This window comes from Colossoma macropomum, unplaced genomic scaffold (genome assembly GCF_904425465.1).
Source record: "Colossoma macropomum unplaced genomic scaffold, Colossoma_macropomum, whole genome shotgun sequence".
NCBI classification, from domain to species: domain Eukaryota; kingdom Metazoa; phylum Chordata; class Actinopteri; order Characiformes; family Serrasalmidae; genus Colossoma; species Colossoma macropomum.
In genome coordinates this window covers 306,465-322,147 of record NW_023495625.1, presented here as the reverse complement: position 1 = coordinate 322,147, position 15,683 = coordinate 306,465, and the positions used below count along the sequence as shown (strand labels likewise).

General features: G+C 36.7%; 1 protein-coding gene across 5 annotated transcripts in view; it reads left to right on the top strand.

Moving 5' to 3' along the window:
• The window catches only part of LOC118802613 (NACHT, LRR and PYD domains-containing protein 3-like), a 37,882-nt gene extending 22,527 nt beyond the window's left edge, over positions 1 to 15,355 (top strand). Inside the window, exons 18-25 of one of the 5 annotated variants that reach the window (XM_036563086.1) lie at positions 3,125 to 3,190; positions 3,275 to 3,451; positions 5,931 to 6,101; positions 7,998 to 8,168; positions 8,640 to 8,810; positions 10,554 to 10,715; positions 12,499 to 12,595; positions 15,334 to 15,355. In XM_036563086.1, the coding sequence (XP_036418979.1) occupies positions 3,125 to 3,190; positions 3,275 to 3,451; positions 5,931 to 6,101; positions 7,998 to 8,168; positions 8,640 to 8,810; positions 10,554 to 10,715; positions 12,499 to 12,592 (1,012 nt within the window). In that variant the 3' untranslated portion in view covers positions 12,593 to 12,595; positions 15,334 to 15,355. Of the gene's footprint in view, positions 1 to 3,124; positions 3,191 to 3,274; positions 3,452 to 5,930; positions 6,102 to 7,997; positions 8,169 to 8,639; positions 8,811 to 10,553; positions 10,716 to 12,498; positions 13,261 to 15,333 lie in introns of those variants that run through there. The other 4 variants (XM_036563087.1, XM_036563085.1, XM_036563088.1 and 1 more) reach the window with 4 other exon arrangements.
• The last annotated feature ends 328 nt before the right edge of the window (positions 15,356 to 15,683 follow it).

Here is a 15,683-nt window from a genome sequence, read left to right as displayed (position 1 = left end):
CAAATAAGGCCTTGCAGAGCAGCTTTGTAGAGAAATAAGGCCTTGCAGAGCAGCATTATAGATAAATAAGGCCTTGCAGAGCAGCATTATAGATAAATAAGGCCTTGTAGAGCAGCTTTATAGATAAATAAGGCCTTGCAGAGCAGCATTATAGATAAATAAGGCCTTGTAGAGCAGCTTTATAGATAAATAAGGCCTTGCAGAGCAGCTTTATAGATAAATAAGGCCCTGCAGAGCAGCGTTATAGAGAAATAAGGCCTTGCAGAGCAGCATTATAGATAAATAAGGCCTTGCAGAGCAGCTTTATAGATAAATAAGGCCTTGCAGAGCAGCATTATAGATAAATAAGGTCTTGTAGAGCAGCTTTATAGATAAATAAGGCCTTGCAGAGCAGCTTTATAGATAAATAAGGCCCTGCAGAGCAGCGTTATAGAGAAATAAGGCCTTGCAGAGCAGCATTATAGATAAATAAGGCCTTGCAGAGCAGCATTATAGATAAATAAGGCCTTGCAGAGCAGCATTATAGATAAATAAGGCCTTGTAGAGCAGCTTTATAGATAAATAAGGCCTTGCAGAGCAGCTTTATAGATAAATAAGGCCCTGCAGAGCAGCGTTATAGATAAATAAGGCCTTGCAGAGCAGCGTTATAGATAAATAAGGCCTTGCAGAGCAGCATTATAGATAAATAAGGCCTTGTAGAGCAGCTTTATAGATAAATAAGGCCTTGCAGAGCAGCGCTATGGATAAATAAGGCCTTGCAGAGCAGCTTTGTAGATAAATAAGGCCTTGCAGAGCAGCTTTGTAGATAAGGCCTTGCAGAGCAGCATTATAGATGAATAAGGCCTTTCAGAGCAGCATTATGGATAAATAAGGCCTTGTAGAGCAGCTTTATAGAGAAATAAGGCCTTGCAGAGCAGTGTTATAGAGGAATAAGGCCTTGCAGAACAGCAATGTAGATAAATAAGGTCTTGCAGAGCAGCTTTATAGATAAATAAGGCCTTGCAGAGCAGCTTTGTAGACAAATAAGGCAGAGCAGAGCAGCGTTATAGAGAAATAAGGTCTTGCAGAGCAGCTTTGTAGATAAATAAGGCCTTGCAGAGCAGCTTTGTTGATAAATAAGGCCTTGCAGAGCAGCTTTATAGAGAAATAAGGCCTTGCAGAGCAGCGTTATAGAGAAATAAGGTCTTGCAGAGCAGCTTTGTAGATAAATAAGGCCTTGCAGAGCAGCTTTGTTGATAAATAAGGCCTTGCAGAGCAGCTTTATAGAGAAATAAGGCCTTGCAGAGCAGCGTTATAGAGAAATAAGGTCTTGCAGAGCAGCTTTGTAGATACATAAGGCCTTGGAGAGCAGCTTTGTAGAGAAATAAGGCCTTACAGAGCAGCTTTATAGAGAAATAAGGCCTTGCAGAGCAGCGTTATAGAGAAATAAGGTCTTGCAGAGCAGCTTTGTAGATAAATAAGGCCTTGGAGAGCAGCTTTGTAGAGAAATAAGGCCTTGGAGAGCAGCGTTATAGAGAAATAAGGTCTTGCAGAGCAGCTTTATAGAGAAATAAGGCCTTGCAGAGCAGCGTTATAGAGAAATAAGGTCTTGCAGAGCAGCTTTGTAGATAAATAAGGCCTTGGAGAGCAGCTTTGTAGATAAATAAGGCCTTGGAGAGCAGCTTTGTAGATAAATAAGGCCTTGGAGAGCAGCTTTGTAGAGAAATAAGGCCTTACAGAGCAGCTTTATAGAGAAATAAGGCCTTACAGAGCAGCGTTATAGATAAATAAGGTCTTGCAGAGCAGCTTTGTAGATAAATAAGGCCTTGCAGAGCAGAGTTATAGATAAGTAAGGTCTTGCAGAGCAGCTTTGTAGAGAAATAAGGCCTTGGAGAGCAGCTTTATAGAGAAATAAGGCCTTGCAGAGCAGCGTTATAGAGAAATAAGGTCTTGCAGAGCAGCTTTGTAGATAAATAAGGCCTTGGAGAGCAGCTTTGTAGAGAAATAAGGCCTTACAGAGCAGTGTTATAGATAAATAAGGTCTTGCAGAGCAGCTTTGAAGATGAATAAGGCCTTTTAGAGCAGCTTTATAGATAAATAAGGCCTTGTAGAGCAGCTTTGTTGATAAATAAGGCCTTGCAGAGCAGCGTTATAGATAAATAAGGCCTTGCAGAGCAGCGTTATAGAGAAATAAGGCCTTGCAGAGCAGCGTTATAGAGAAATAAGGTCTTGCAGAGCAGCTTTGTAGATAAATAAGGCCTGGCAGAGCAGCTTTGTAGATAAATAAGGCCTTTCAGAGCAGCGTTATGGATAAATAAGGCCTTGCAGAGCAGAGTTATAGAGAAATAAGGCCTTGCAGAGCAGCGTTATAGAGAAATAAGGCCTTGCAGAGCAGCGTTATAGAGAAATAAGGCCTTGCAGAGCAGCGTTATAGAGAAATAAGGCCTTGCAGAGCAGCATTATAGAGAAATAAGGCCTTGCAGAGCAGCATTATAGAGAAATAAGGCCTTGCAGAGCAGCATTATAAATAAATAAGGTCTTGCAGAGCAGCTTTGAAGATAAATAAGGCCTTTCTGAGCAGCTTTGTAGATAAATAAGGCCTTGCAGAGCAGCTTTATAGAGAAATAAGGCCTTGCAGAGCAGCGTTATAGATAAATAAGGCCTTGTAGAGCAGCTTTGACTGTCTGCACATTCTGTTTCTTATGCAATGTCAGAAATAGCTGGTAATGCATCTAAATAATACTCAGTTTGTGTTTCGTCATCTCGCAGCTCAGCACAACAGTGTGAAAATCACCAAAATGATGACAGGGGTCCTCAGGATTATGCACTCAGCTCCAGATATTGACCCCTTTATGCAGTGCAGAGCACATTTTTCACATGGTAGAAGATTATGTGTTAACCATTATAGATTAAGGAGTTAAATAGAGAAGCTAAACAGAAGTCTGCAGCCATTGAGTTAGAGTGGGGAATCGTTTATTTGTTGTGGTAACCTAAACTCTTGCCTGAAGAGATTATTGCTACTTTTACACACAAAGGTGAAAAAACTTATTTTAATTTTTACATTTGTCTCCTCCTGACTTCCTCTCTCTCTCTCTCTTTCTCCCACTCTCTCTTTCTCTCTCTCTCTCTTTTTCTCTCTCTGCAGGCTGAATAAGTCAGGTCATGTCAGAGTAAGAAGCTATGCTAACAATCATCCAATTTACAAAGAAAGGTGAACAAAAAAAAAAAAAGATTTAAATTTTTACCTATGCGTACTCCTGACTTCATCTCTTTCTCTCTCTCTCTCCCTCTATAGGCTGTATAAATCAGACATTATTACAAAGAGAGACTGTGCTGATCTGATTTCTGCTCTGACTGTAAACCCCTCACACCTGAGAGAGCTGGATCTGAACAAGAATAAACTAAACAAGTCAGGAGTGGAGAAGCTCTGCAATCTACTGATGAATCCTGACTGTACACTGGAGAAACTGAAGTGAGTAATACTTTAGTAAAGGGTTAATTACATGTGTTTAAGAGCTGTAGGCCTGAAACACATCAGCTAAATGTTTTATGGGACTGAAAGTACTTTAGCAGGAAAACACCTTTATATTTCCATTAATTAATTACACATGACCTCTGTAAGTACATGTAAGTACTGTATGTGTAATTTATAGAACACTTTTCATACTGGTAGCAGCTCCAAGTGCTTTACAGACAGGTGACAAAGTTTAACAGTAATAGAGATTTTCTTCTGTTGTAGTTACTATTTTGTAGCAACAATATAAGGGAAAAAATGACAAATTTGAATTTAACAGTATTAATTTAATGAAGTTAAAATGAAAAGCTAAATGAAACAGAGATGTTTCCAATTGTTTATTAAAAGTGTGCAGTGAGTTTGACTAATAAAAGATGGAATTGAGTTCCACAGCAGAATAACTGAAAGAGTCTCTCCACATTTCTTGTTTTTTACTGAAGGTGTTTGAAGGTCAGAATCTGCAGATCTGAGATCATAAAGAGACACACATTCAGGAGCTTTAAGGTCATTTAGAGCTTTAAAAACCAGCAGCAGAGCTTTAAACTCTCTCTAACTGATCCAGGCGGTCAGTGCAGTGTGTAACAGGGAGATATGAGATCTCTGTGTTGGTGCTGTGAGGATCCATGCTGCTGTGTTCTGCATGGGTTCTAGAGGATGGACTGTTTTCTCCAGTAAGAAGATCATTACAGTGATCAACTCTGATGAACAAATGCAACTACAAGTTTCTCCATGTTGCTCTGAGAGAGAAAAGGCAGAATTTTAATGATATTTCTCAATTGATAAAATGCTACTTTAGTGACTGTGCAGATAAACCAGAGCTCAGAGTCTAAGACCACAGCCAGGTTGGTGTATGAAAATAAAGAGCCAAGCTTTTCATAAAGCAATTTCTCTGAGTTTTAGGACCAAGGATCAATATTTAAGTTGTTCCCTGATTTAGTTGCAACATCCACTGAGAAATATCTGACACACAGCTGGTTAGTCTGTTTACAGAGTCTTGATCATCAAAAGGAATAGAAATGTGGGTGTCATCAGTATAGTTATGAAAATTCATGTAATGTTTCCTAATAACATCGCCTAATGGTAACATGGACAAAGAGAAAATCAAAGGCCCTAAAACTGAACCTTGTGGGACTTCACACAAAATGGTACATTTTTTTGTGGAATGATTTTTCTCAGTGAAACCAAGAACCATCTGTTAACTAAATGATTTGAACCATTCTAAATTTGTACCTATGAGGCCTACACAGTATTTAATATGGTGGATTACAATATTGTGATCAATGGTATCAAAAGCTGCTCTATGATCCAATAAGACCAGAACAGAAAAATTCTGTGCATCAGCGCTGAACCTGAGATCATGAACCAGTGCTATCTCAGTACTACGGTTAGCACGAAACTTGATTGAAATTTCTTTGAGGATTTGTTTGATATCACATATGCATTATTTGTTTGAAAAAAAATCTAAATGTTTGTTTAAAAAATGTTTGAAATTGGTCTAAAAATATTTAGTACTGAAGGATCCATGCTGCTCTTTATTAGTAGAAGCTTCACTAAGCTATTCGAATATCTCAGATGTAGGTAAATATAAATATGTTTAAGAAATGGCAAAATTCAACTAATTAGACTAAACCTCTATTCTACTCTTTTTTTTGCAACAGTTTAACAAACAAATACTGAGGCTATTCCACTGGGTGGTCATTGGATTTTTCATCACCTTACATAGTAATTTGTTGTTATGGCAATTAAAGAATTAGATCTATAACATCTGTAAAATATTTGTATGTTGCTGTAGTGGGATTGTGTACTCTAATTGTCAGGGAAGGAGTCAATGCTGTATTTGATACACTAATATAAGCATTTTTAAACTTATCAACTGTTTTTGGGTTAATGTAATTTTTTAAATAACTTTCAGACACTTTCGTCCTAGCTTGTATATTGATACAGAAATGTATGTAAAAATACATCAGAGATTCATTAATGCATGTGTACAGCATATATATATATATATATATATATATATATATATATATATGTATACACACATACACACACACACACACACACACACACACACATCATTATTAATCAATGATTAATAAATAGTTCAGCTAGTGAACATGTAAAAGTAGTACAAAATATACTCGTTTTTATTCCCTCCCACTGTGTGCTGAGATTAACCATAGTTCCACAGTATTTAGTACATTTTATTAATTAATTGTTGATTTTCTTGAAAACTGCAAAAAAAATTAGTGTATATATTTTCAGTGATTTATTTAATACTCATGGTATTTTTTTCTATGTTAGTTGTGTTTAATTTACTCTTGCTTCTCCCTCTCGATCTATGTTGTAGCATTTGTTTTACAGTAATTTATGTATTACACTTTTTTTATTTTGTGCTAAATGTACCCTTCTCTCTCTTCCCCCTCTCGCTCTACAGACTTGCTAACACTATTACAGAGGAATCGTGTGTAGCTCTGGTTTCAGCTCTTTGTGTAAAGCCCTCATATATCAGAGAGCTGAACCTGAGTGAGAATAAACTGGGAGATTCAGGAGTGAAGAAGCTCTGTGATCTACTGAAGAATCAGGACTGTAAACTACAGAAACTACTGTGAGTAACTTCATCATTACGGCATTAAACTAATAAAACAGCTTTATACCGACTGCAGGTCATTGAGATTATTGTGTTAGAGTTTTTTCCTGTGAAGTTCCGATTATTACTGTTACATAATAATAAAATAGACAAGAATTTCATGATTATAGTCATTGAACAGCTTTGCTAATGTGACATGAACTGTACTTTCAGTTGAATTCAAATGATATTCAAATGAATAGTTAACTGAAAGGACCAACTTTACCCAGCTACACCCTCTTACCCTCTTGAAGTTTGTTTATTTAGTTTTGTACTGGAACTAATATAATAGAAATCACCAAAGATTTTGTGTCACATAGATTTCTATTAGTAGTTAACTATATTAGCCTCATAGCTCCAGTACAGAACTGAATCACAGTCTGTAAGCTTGATTATCCTTTAAAGTACTTTTTTTTTAATTATACATTTGTGGCATTATAGCAGACACTCACATCCACTGTGACCTACAAAAGGGCTTTGCTGTCCACAGTGTATTTACCCTGAGAGTCCAAACTACCCTTGAGCTAAGATACTGAAACAAAAGTCAGTGCTGATACCTAGAAAAGACAAATAGAAGAGACAAGACATTTCAGTAAGTGCTGGATTAGTGTTTATTTAAAGGCTCCACAAGGAGATGGACTCCAGGTGGTGTTTGAAGACAATGAGTGACTCCCTTGGAAGTTCATTCCCCCTTGAGTGCCCCTCAATACATGACTCAGACCACTTTAGGGCAGAGCCAATGATTCCAAGATTGGTGAGGATGGACAGAAGGTTATTGTGGTTGACTGTGTCAAAGGCTGTAAAAGCTCATGAAGAATCAGTTTCTGTAAAGTGAGCTGGTTTAAACCCAGATTGTTTGGGATCCTGGAAAGACAGACAATTGGCTGTATAGACTGCATATTCAAGAATCCTTCAGAGGAAAGAAAGGAGTGATACTGGTTGGTAGCTGCAAGTCAGAGCTGTGTAGTGTGGGCTTTAGGTCCTGGAAGACGGTCTGAAGCAGTGTGGATGGGATGAGTGGGCAGGTGGTTGGACTGCTGGATGTCAGTAGCTGTAGGATGTCATTTGTGGAAACAGGATAAAAACAGTTTGATAACTAAGAGCTTAGGAATGAGGACTGATGGGGTGGACACAAGCTAAAAGAACTGGTTCTGTTCTGTAGATGGATGTCAGAACATACTAACTGTGACTTCTGACAAAATCGATGGATTTTATTATGGAATTCATAATTATTATGTTTAAGTAGTTTTAACACAACTTTTATTTTTTCTGTTATTCTGTGCTAAACTAAAACATCTTTTTAATTTCAAAGTTATTGTTTATAATTATGTTTGTCTAATTGTTGTGAATCCTTGTTGTTCTTCTTCATCTTCTTCTCATTATTATTATTATTATTATTATTATTATTATTATTACTATCATTCCTTAAAAATGTGTGACTAAAATATGGTTGATAGTGTTCTGGAGTAAAGAAAAAAGGAATGTTTCATTTTCTGCTGGATTAATAATTGCAGTATAGATAATAAAGGCTGTGCTGCTCGGCTGATTTCTTTAGTTGAATAAAGCATACATATTCTCCATAATGTACCACATACTTAATAATAATAGGATACTTAGTAAAGCATGTATACATTATACAAATATTTTTATAAAACCTATTACCAATGATTAATAAATAGTTCAGCCAGTGGATGTGTGCTGAGATCAACCAGAGTTCTATAGTATTTAATACATTTTATTATTTAATCGCTGATATTTTTAAATACTGCAAAAATGTTTTTGTATATATTTTCAGTGATTTATTTAATACTCATGGTATTTTTTCCTTTGTTAGTTGTGTGTAATTTACTCTTCCTTCTCCCTCTTGATCTACAGACTTGTTCAGAGTTTACCAGAGAAATCCTGTGCAGATCTGGCTTCAGCTCTTTGTGTAAATCCATCATTTATCAGAGATCTGAACCTGAACTGGAATAAACTAGATGAGTCAGGAGTGAAAGAGCTCTGCAATCTACTGAAGAATCCTCACTGTAAACTGAAGAAACTGAAGTGAGTAATATTCAATAAAGGAGATAATTATATCTGTAAGAGCAGCATATCCAAGTTTAATCAGTTAACAGTGTTATGAAACCACATGTTTATTCAGCAGAACAGGACATTCATAATACGCATAATTTAACCCTTATTCAATAATAGCAAAATATTTACTAAGGTATATATGCTTGATATTAATGTATATATTTTCATAAAATGAATTATTGATCTGACACATCTGAAAAAAATCTCATCTGAATTAGATTAATATCTGATCTGAATTAGATTAGTCAATGAATGTGTAAAACTACTACAGAATAGACTACTTTATTCCACACAACCCATAGCATTTATAACATTTTATGATTTAATCACTGATACTGATGTAATGTTGTAGCATTTATTGTAGCATTTGTTTTACAGTAATTTATATATTACAATTTTGTGCTAAATGTACACTTCTCTCTTCTCCCTCTCGCTCTACAGACTAGTCAACACTATCACAGAGCAATCCTGTGTTGCTCTGGTTTCAGCTCTTTGTGTAAATCCCTCACATATCAGAGATCTGGATCTGAGTGAGAATAGACTGGAAGATTCAGGAATGGAGAAGCTCTGTGATCTACTGAAGAATCAGGACTGTAAACTACAGAAACTGCTGTAAGTAACTTCATCATTACGACATTAAACTAATAAAACAGCTTCATACCGACTGCAGGTCATTGAGATTGTTATTTTGTGAAGCTCAGATTATTAATGTAATAATAAAATAGACAAGAAGTTCATGATTATAGTCATTACAGCTTTGCTAATGTGACATGGACTGTACTTTCTATGGGAGGCAAATCCAGACAAAAAAGAAATTAAAATTAAGACAATAAAATGTAAATGCAAACCTCTTTTTGCCATTTCTTTTTCCAGAAATGGCAAAAAATTTAAAAATGAAAGAAACAGGGGTTGATGAGGGTCCTTTCAGTCTGCCTCCATCAAAGTGGACGAACAACCCAACCCAGTGGTGCGAGATGTCATGTTTACGATTCTATTCCCTAAAGTTTTTTTTATCATAGCATTGTTGCAGCATTTAAACACACTTTGAATTTGGATTATTATGACGATGATCATGACAATAATTTTAGGGAACAGACAGGTGAAGCAGTCAGTGCTAGTGAGTCTGCTGTTAGTTAACTTAGCCTTTTTGTTACAGGCTCACATTAAATGGGGGATTCCTGGCTCTTCACTGTGTTCTATGTGCTGCCCTTTCAATGCAGCATCAACATTCACTACTTTAACTTTTAACATTAGAACTGTTGACTTTAACATCATAAACCTACCTATGTTGAAGTGTTTGCCACAGACGTGCATGTATTGACCGGGTGGGTCCCACTGTTTGCCATTTTCCTCCTCTCTGTGGACGGCCTGAATCCACATATATCTCCTTTTGGTGTCTGTCGCTCTTTGACGAAAAAAGGAAAATCATAAACTGGATATTTTTTTTTATTGGTAACTTTTAGGCATGGTGTCACTAGTATTCCCAGTTTGCCACCAGTACTCTGAGCAGGTTTGTTTTTGCCGAAAAGGGGGCGTGGTCATATGGACAACAGGGAAGTGACATATGCTTGCTCTGATCTATGGACTGCATGAGGAGATGATGTAGAGGAGGTGATGGGATTGAGATTCCTGCTATGGTGATGGTGTCTTATTGAGTTCTGTGGAATATTAGAGAAAAGTATTGAAAAAAACGTGATGGAAGTGAAAAAAATACAATAAAGTAGAGATACAAATGTAGAATAAATGATATTTAGCTGACATTGAAAAGTGCAGCCTCTATGTAATGATAAATGGAAAAGACAAGATTGAGCCGTCTACCTAACAGCTACAGCTTCTTATACGGGTCTTATACAGATCACAGTGGTTTTACTTTTCATATTGACTATAGAGTCATCTAAGGGCTCCATAATCAATATTAATGATTGATCAGAATACACAGTCTGAGTGCTTTCTTTAACTGAGGCAGGGTTATTGTTGATTCCTCAGATCACTTGCAGGTCATTCGTGAGGAGATGTCAGAACATAGTAACTGTAATATGACAAAATCAATGCAGTTTATCATGGAGTTTATTACGTTTTCATTAATGGTTTTAGCAAATTTTTACCATTTATTTTCTCTGCTATTCTGTGTTAAATTAAAATCTTATGTTTTGATTTCAAAGTTCTAGTTATTGTTATTTTCAGATTTACTGTTTATATTAATTATCTGTCGGTTTTATTAATTGTCTCAATGTTATTAATTTTTTCTTGTTTTTATTCTTCTTTTTATTATTATAATTGAAAATGTGTGTCTAAACTTGGTTCATGTATGTGTTCTGGACTAAAGCATTAAGGAACCTGTTTTACTGTTTGCAGGATTAAGTATTGCAGTATAGATGATAAAGGCTGTGCTGCTCTGACTTCAGCTGTGAGTTCACATCCCTTACAACTGAAACATCTGGATCTACGTTGGAATAAACTAGGAAAGTCAGTGAAGCAGCTTTCTGAGATAATGAAGGAATCAGAATGCAGGATACGGTAAGAGAATGAACCAAGTACACTTAAATGTAAAACTGCCAGCTGCATCCAGTGGCATACAGTTTTGCCGCTCCACCTACGGACACACACACACACACACACACACACACGTGTGTTACGCATTCAACATCTCTCTACACAAGAAGAACAAAATAAGACAGAATTAAACAGCAAAGTTGTAGCAGCAGCAGCTGATTTACCAACCAATGCGAATGAGTGGCCTGCTTAGGCTAGAAATCATCTGACCCAAGAAACTCAATCAAAAGTTGCTCTTTACATGGACGGATGCTACATCCATTATAATAACATAAATTATGGCACACAAATTAAGCTATTCTCAAAACAAGGGGGGATTTTACCCTGTGCACCCATAAGAAACAATTTAACAATTTAGACATCTAACTCACAAAGTTCAATTTTACATGCTAACAAAAACTTAAAATCACACGTTCATCAGAAAAGAAAATCTACAGAATAACATCTGTCCTTCTTATCAGTTCTTAAGATAATATTTAAAGCAGGATTTAAAATATTTTTATTATTAAAATATTTAAATATTTATCTTCAGGTCCTCACTGGATCGCCTCAAACAGCAGTGAGGTAGCCAATTTGGATTTTTCCCCCCAAACATAAAATCTATCAAAGTAATATCATTTTGTTCACCTTCTAACTTTCCAATAGTCCAGTGTTACTGAATCGTTAAATTTCAAATCAACTACTAACAGGGGAGGAGAATATTAACTGAGGACCTCGCTAGCAACCTGTTCTGAGAATGTGCAGATGGACCTGTAAACGCATTGTAATCTACCAGAGGAGTTAAAGCACATGTTCACGTTGGCTCCATGTAGATGTTGATCAGAGTTTTTTCTGTACTACCATGTTTCCTATAACTGTGTAAAAGAAGCACTGAGCTGCTTTATTGTTGGATGGACTGTGATGTTGTTCTGAGTAAGCATGACAAACTCACTCAGATCACAGTTTACATCAGCAAGAGCTTAGTATTGATTTTTTTACTTAAAGATCTACGAATCTACAGATTTCAGCTAGTTAAAGGGCTAAACACATTAAATAAGGTTGAGATAGCAACTACAAAACAAAGCAGTTAATGAAAACAGCAGCAAAAAACTGCAACCTACAGTAGAGTCTAGGTCTTATTGATTTTTTAAACCCTCTACAAAGAACACATGTATTTAATGCACAATTACTGTTTATTTGCTGAATTTAATATTTTGGGAATACAAAAATAAAAAAATGTGGCCTGTGCTGAAGTTATGGCAAATATTTTATATATATATATGTATATATATATATATATATATATAATATATATATATATAATTCGAAAACTCCACAAATTAATAGAAATTGAAGAAAGTAGAAAAATGTCATATTGAAGTGTGTTCTCTATAGAGGAATGTGTACATGAAACTTGTTTTCACATAGAAAATCAACAAAAATGTGTTTACACTTTTGCATATGTTAAATACACATTACGCTATTGTATATTTTTAGATGTTATCTGGCAAAAATATATTGAAAAAAATAACAGTTAAGTCATTTTTCTATCCAAATTTCTGTGCTATTTTGATCGTGTCCAGTTCCACCCCTTGGCCAGGTCTCCTCCATCACCATAGTGTCAAATCCTCATTCTGATGTGCTGCACTGACCACAGATACAACACTGATGCTTCTTTTGCAGCAGTTGAACATGCACATACATAAATAATAATACATACTATAATATTTTATAATAAATAACTTTTTTATTCTAATTGTAATTACAGATTAAATACTTCTATGAGTTGGATAGGTTTTCCTTTCCTTTCCTGGGAAGTGGTAACAGAAGAATCATCAGAAGATGAAGACAGAACGGGATGAACTGTAAGAGTCAGGATAAAAAAGGACCTCTTTTTTTTGGAATGTCTGAATAGTGGTGAATGGTGGATTATGAGGTTTAAGGTTTTGAGTTAATTCAGTTTTAATTGTATTGGCGTATAACAAATGTCTCAGAATGTCTTAAACCTCGAAATGCGCGTCTACCCCTCAAAAGAGTGACACCAAGGGAGATGAGGGAGCACAAGGAAGAACTACTGAGCAAAACTAAGACCCTGACTTTGACCGGTTTTCTCACCATTAGAGGTGAAATCTGATCACTCAGTCTAAAAATTTGACTCCCTGCAGTGTGAACAATGCCTAAAATGCTCCACACCACCCCGCACTGCTTACTAATTACCCAGTTGATCCTTATTCATTTGTTATTCATTATTTAGTAAGTATATAGTATACTTGTACATAGTATATTCTCTCTGGTTTGTTTGTGAAAGCTTCCTAATACATCCCTGGAATTCTAAGCCAGGTGTTTTGTTTCAGTGATAACTTTTGGACATAATTCTTAGTTATGGATTTTGATTGTGAATTTGCCTAGCAGAGCTTTCCTGCTTGTGCTGACTGTTTAATGAAAAAGCCAAAATAAGGCTGCTGCCTCTCACTCTTCTATGTTACACATTCTCATTGAGTATTTAAATAAAACTGGTATTTTTGTAATATTATTGCTGTCCTAATTATTATGAACCACAAATGTGTAGAAGGTTCAAGTTATAAATACATGCATTTAAAGTTTGGAATTCTTACAGTTTCTAGGGAACTTCAAGACATTACTGAGATGCACATGTAGCAGATGATTCCCACTTTATTCACTTATTTCACATTTATGCCATAAACATTACTTACTTTGAGCTTCACTCAGGTTAGGGTGTTCCTGTGACCAGAATGTGATAATTACATACACAACCAAACACAGCATAGCTTTAATCTTTAATAAAGGGTCATTTATTAATAAATTAATATTAACAGCAAGGTGAATAGGTATTAAAGGTAGATTAATAGGTATGCAGAGAGAAACTAGAGATATGAGGTTCACTGTATGAACATACTGTGCTGAGACTCGTAAATAGCTATTTGGTGGGAGTTTAGTAGTACTAATGGAATAGGGTAATGACTGATCTGGGTTTAACTGAAAAAGGGGACAGAATAACACAGTACTGGGTCTGAATCATATGGAGAAGTTGGTTGCCTTACTGTGGGCCTGCAGGCTGGTTAGAGGATGGTCCTTGGGTCACAGTGAAGCCCCCCGGGCCCCCAGAAGCAACACAAAAACCAGCCTGGACGAATGAGCACGGTGAACCAATTCATAAAAAAGGCTCACAAGATTTCACAATGAGCTATCGTTGGCCAATCAAAACCTGCAAAATGATTACTGTGCGAGTGAAGAATAAATGAAATAAAGAACTCAGTAAATACATAATAAACATAATAAAATAAATAATTCAGATTTAGGGTACAAAATATGAGCTCTTCTTTTAAATCGTTCTCTGTTTCTGTGTATATCAGGCCCTCCCCCGGGTGGAGCTAAGGTGGGGCAAAACAGGTTTCACGCTTAAATTCCTAATGAATATGCAATTTCTTTGTTTGAGTTTCTGCTCAAATTCACCATAAAATGACTTCATATACATTGATTTTATGATTTTATAATAACATTATAAGCATTGTTACTGTTTTTTTGTCTAAATACCTACCTGGGCTAAGTACCATACCGGTCACCCCTCTACAAAGGTGTGACAAAGCGCTGCTGTTTGCCACGGCCTTAAGTAGAGGAGTCCACAGGTGTGCCAGGTTGGGCCTAATTAGCCCGAGGGCTTCTGGGAATTGGAATTCCCTGAACTTGTGGCACATCGCCACCATCGCTCTCTGCTGGTGGCACAGGCTGGACCATTACAGAAATGTCAGGTTTATTGTAAACAACATCCAGGTGTCTTTCATGTGCTTGAATTATATCTGTGGTAAGAAAACTCTTTATCCTCCACTTCCACTAAACATGACCTGGTCACCAGGTAGAAACGATTGTATGATTTCTCTATTTTTGGAAGGACTCTGAAACGTGTTCAGAATCTAATTCTGAATGATACTGATGCTGTGTCCCACCACCCAAGAGCTGCTGAGGAGTGTCGTTACTGTGCCCACCTTGAAGAGAAAGTGGAGAAGAGCACGGCTGCAGCTGCCACCACTGCCACCGGTCTTGATGTGGTGAGCCCCGAGGAGTTCCTTCAGGCCCGAGAGGAAGATGCCTAACTCTTCCAGTTGCCAGGTGGGGCGAAAACCGGACTGGACAGATGTGATGTCATACAGTCCCACCACTAAGGCACGTGTGCCAGCTTGGACAGCCTTCAGATGCATGGCAAACTGCTGTAGTGTATGTGAGAAGAACCGGTGCCCAGGAAGTGTGTGGCTGTTGCTGGTGCCGTACAGTTTGTGGAAGACGGTGCTAAGTGCGGTACATGGCACAGCTGGCTTGGGTTTTGTGTATGTTGTGTTTTTCAGGACAACAACATTGAAAAACACAGAGAAGTTGCTATGTATTGCATGGTCAGTATATCTCAGAGAATAAGAACAAGACCGTTTCAAAGAATATTTGGTAGGAAAACTAAATCACAATGACTTTGCATCTTTTTTATGTTGAGCTCAAAGTGCACTTTATTTGTTGTGTTTACTTTTCTTTAAAATGCATGACAAATATGATGATATTGAAACTGAAATCTTGAGTCTGAAATTTTCTCTATCAGCATGAAAAAAGTGGAGAAAAAAGTGGAGGTCTTAGAGGGGAGGTTATGAAGATCACAGTCAACAAAGTGCCAGAGCATCTGTGCATGTGTCCTCAGTCTGAGCTAACAAAGGTAACTGAGGCATACCTTTGAGGTTTTTCCTTAAGGTTGCACCTTAACTTGAGTGGACTGAAAGCTAAAAGTAACATCTACAAGTAAGACTTTAATGTACAGATTTACTGTGAAATGTCGGAATTTCACAGTGAAATTGTCACTGGTTTTATTATGTACCTTCACCCAGGCTTTTTTCTAACGAAAGGTAAACACTGCTTTTTCCAGCATGTCCAGGGTACTGCTGGGGGCAAAAGGCC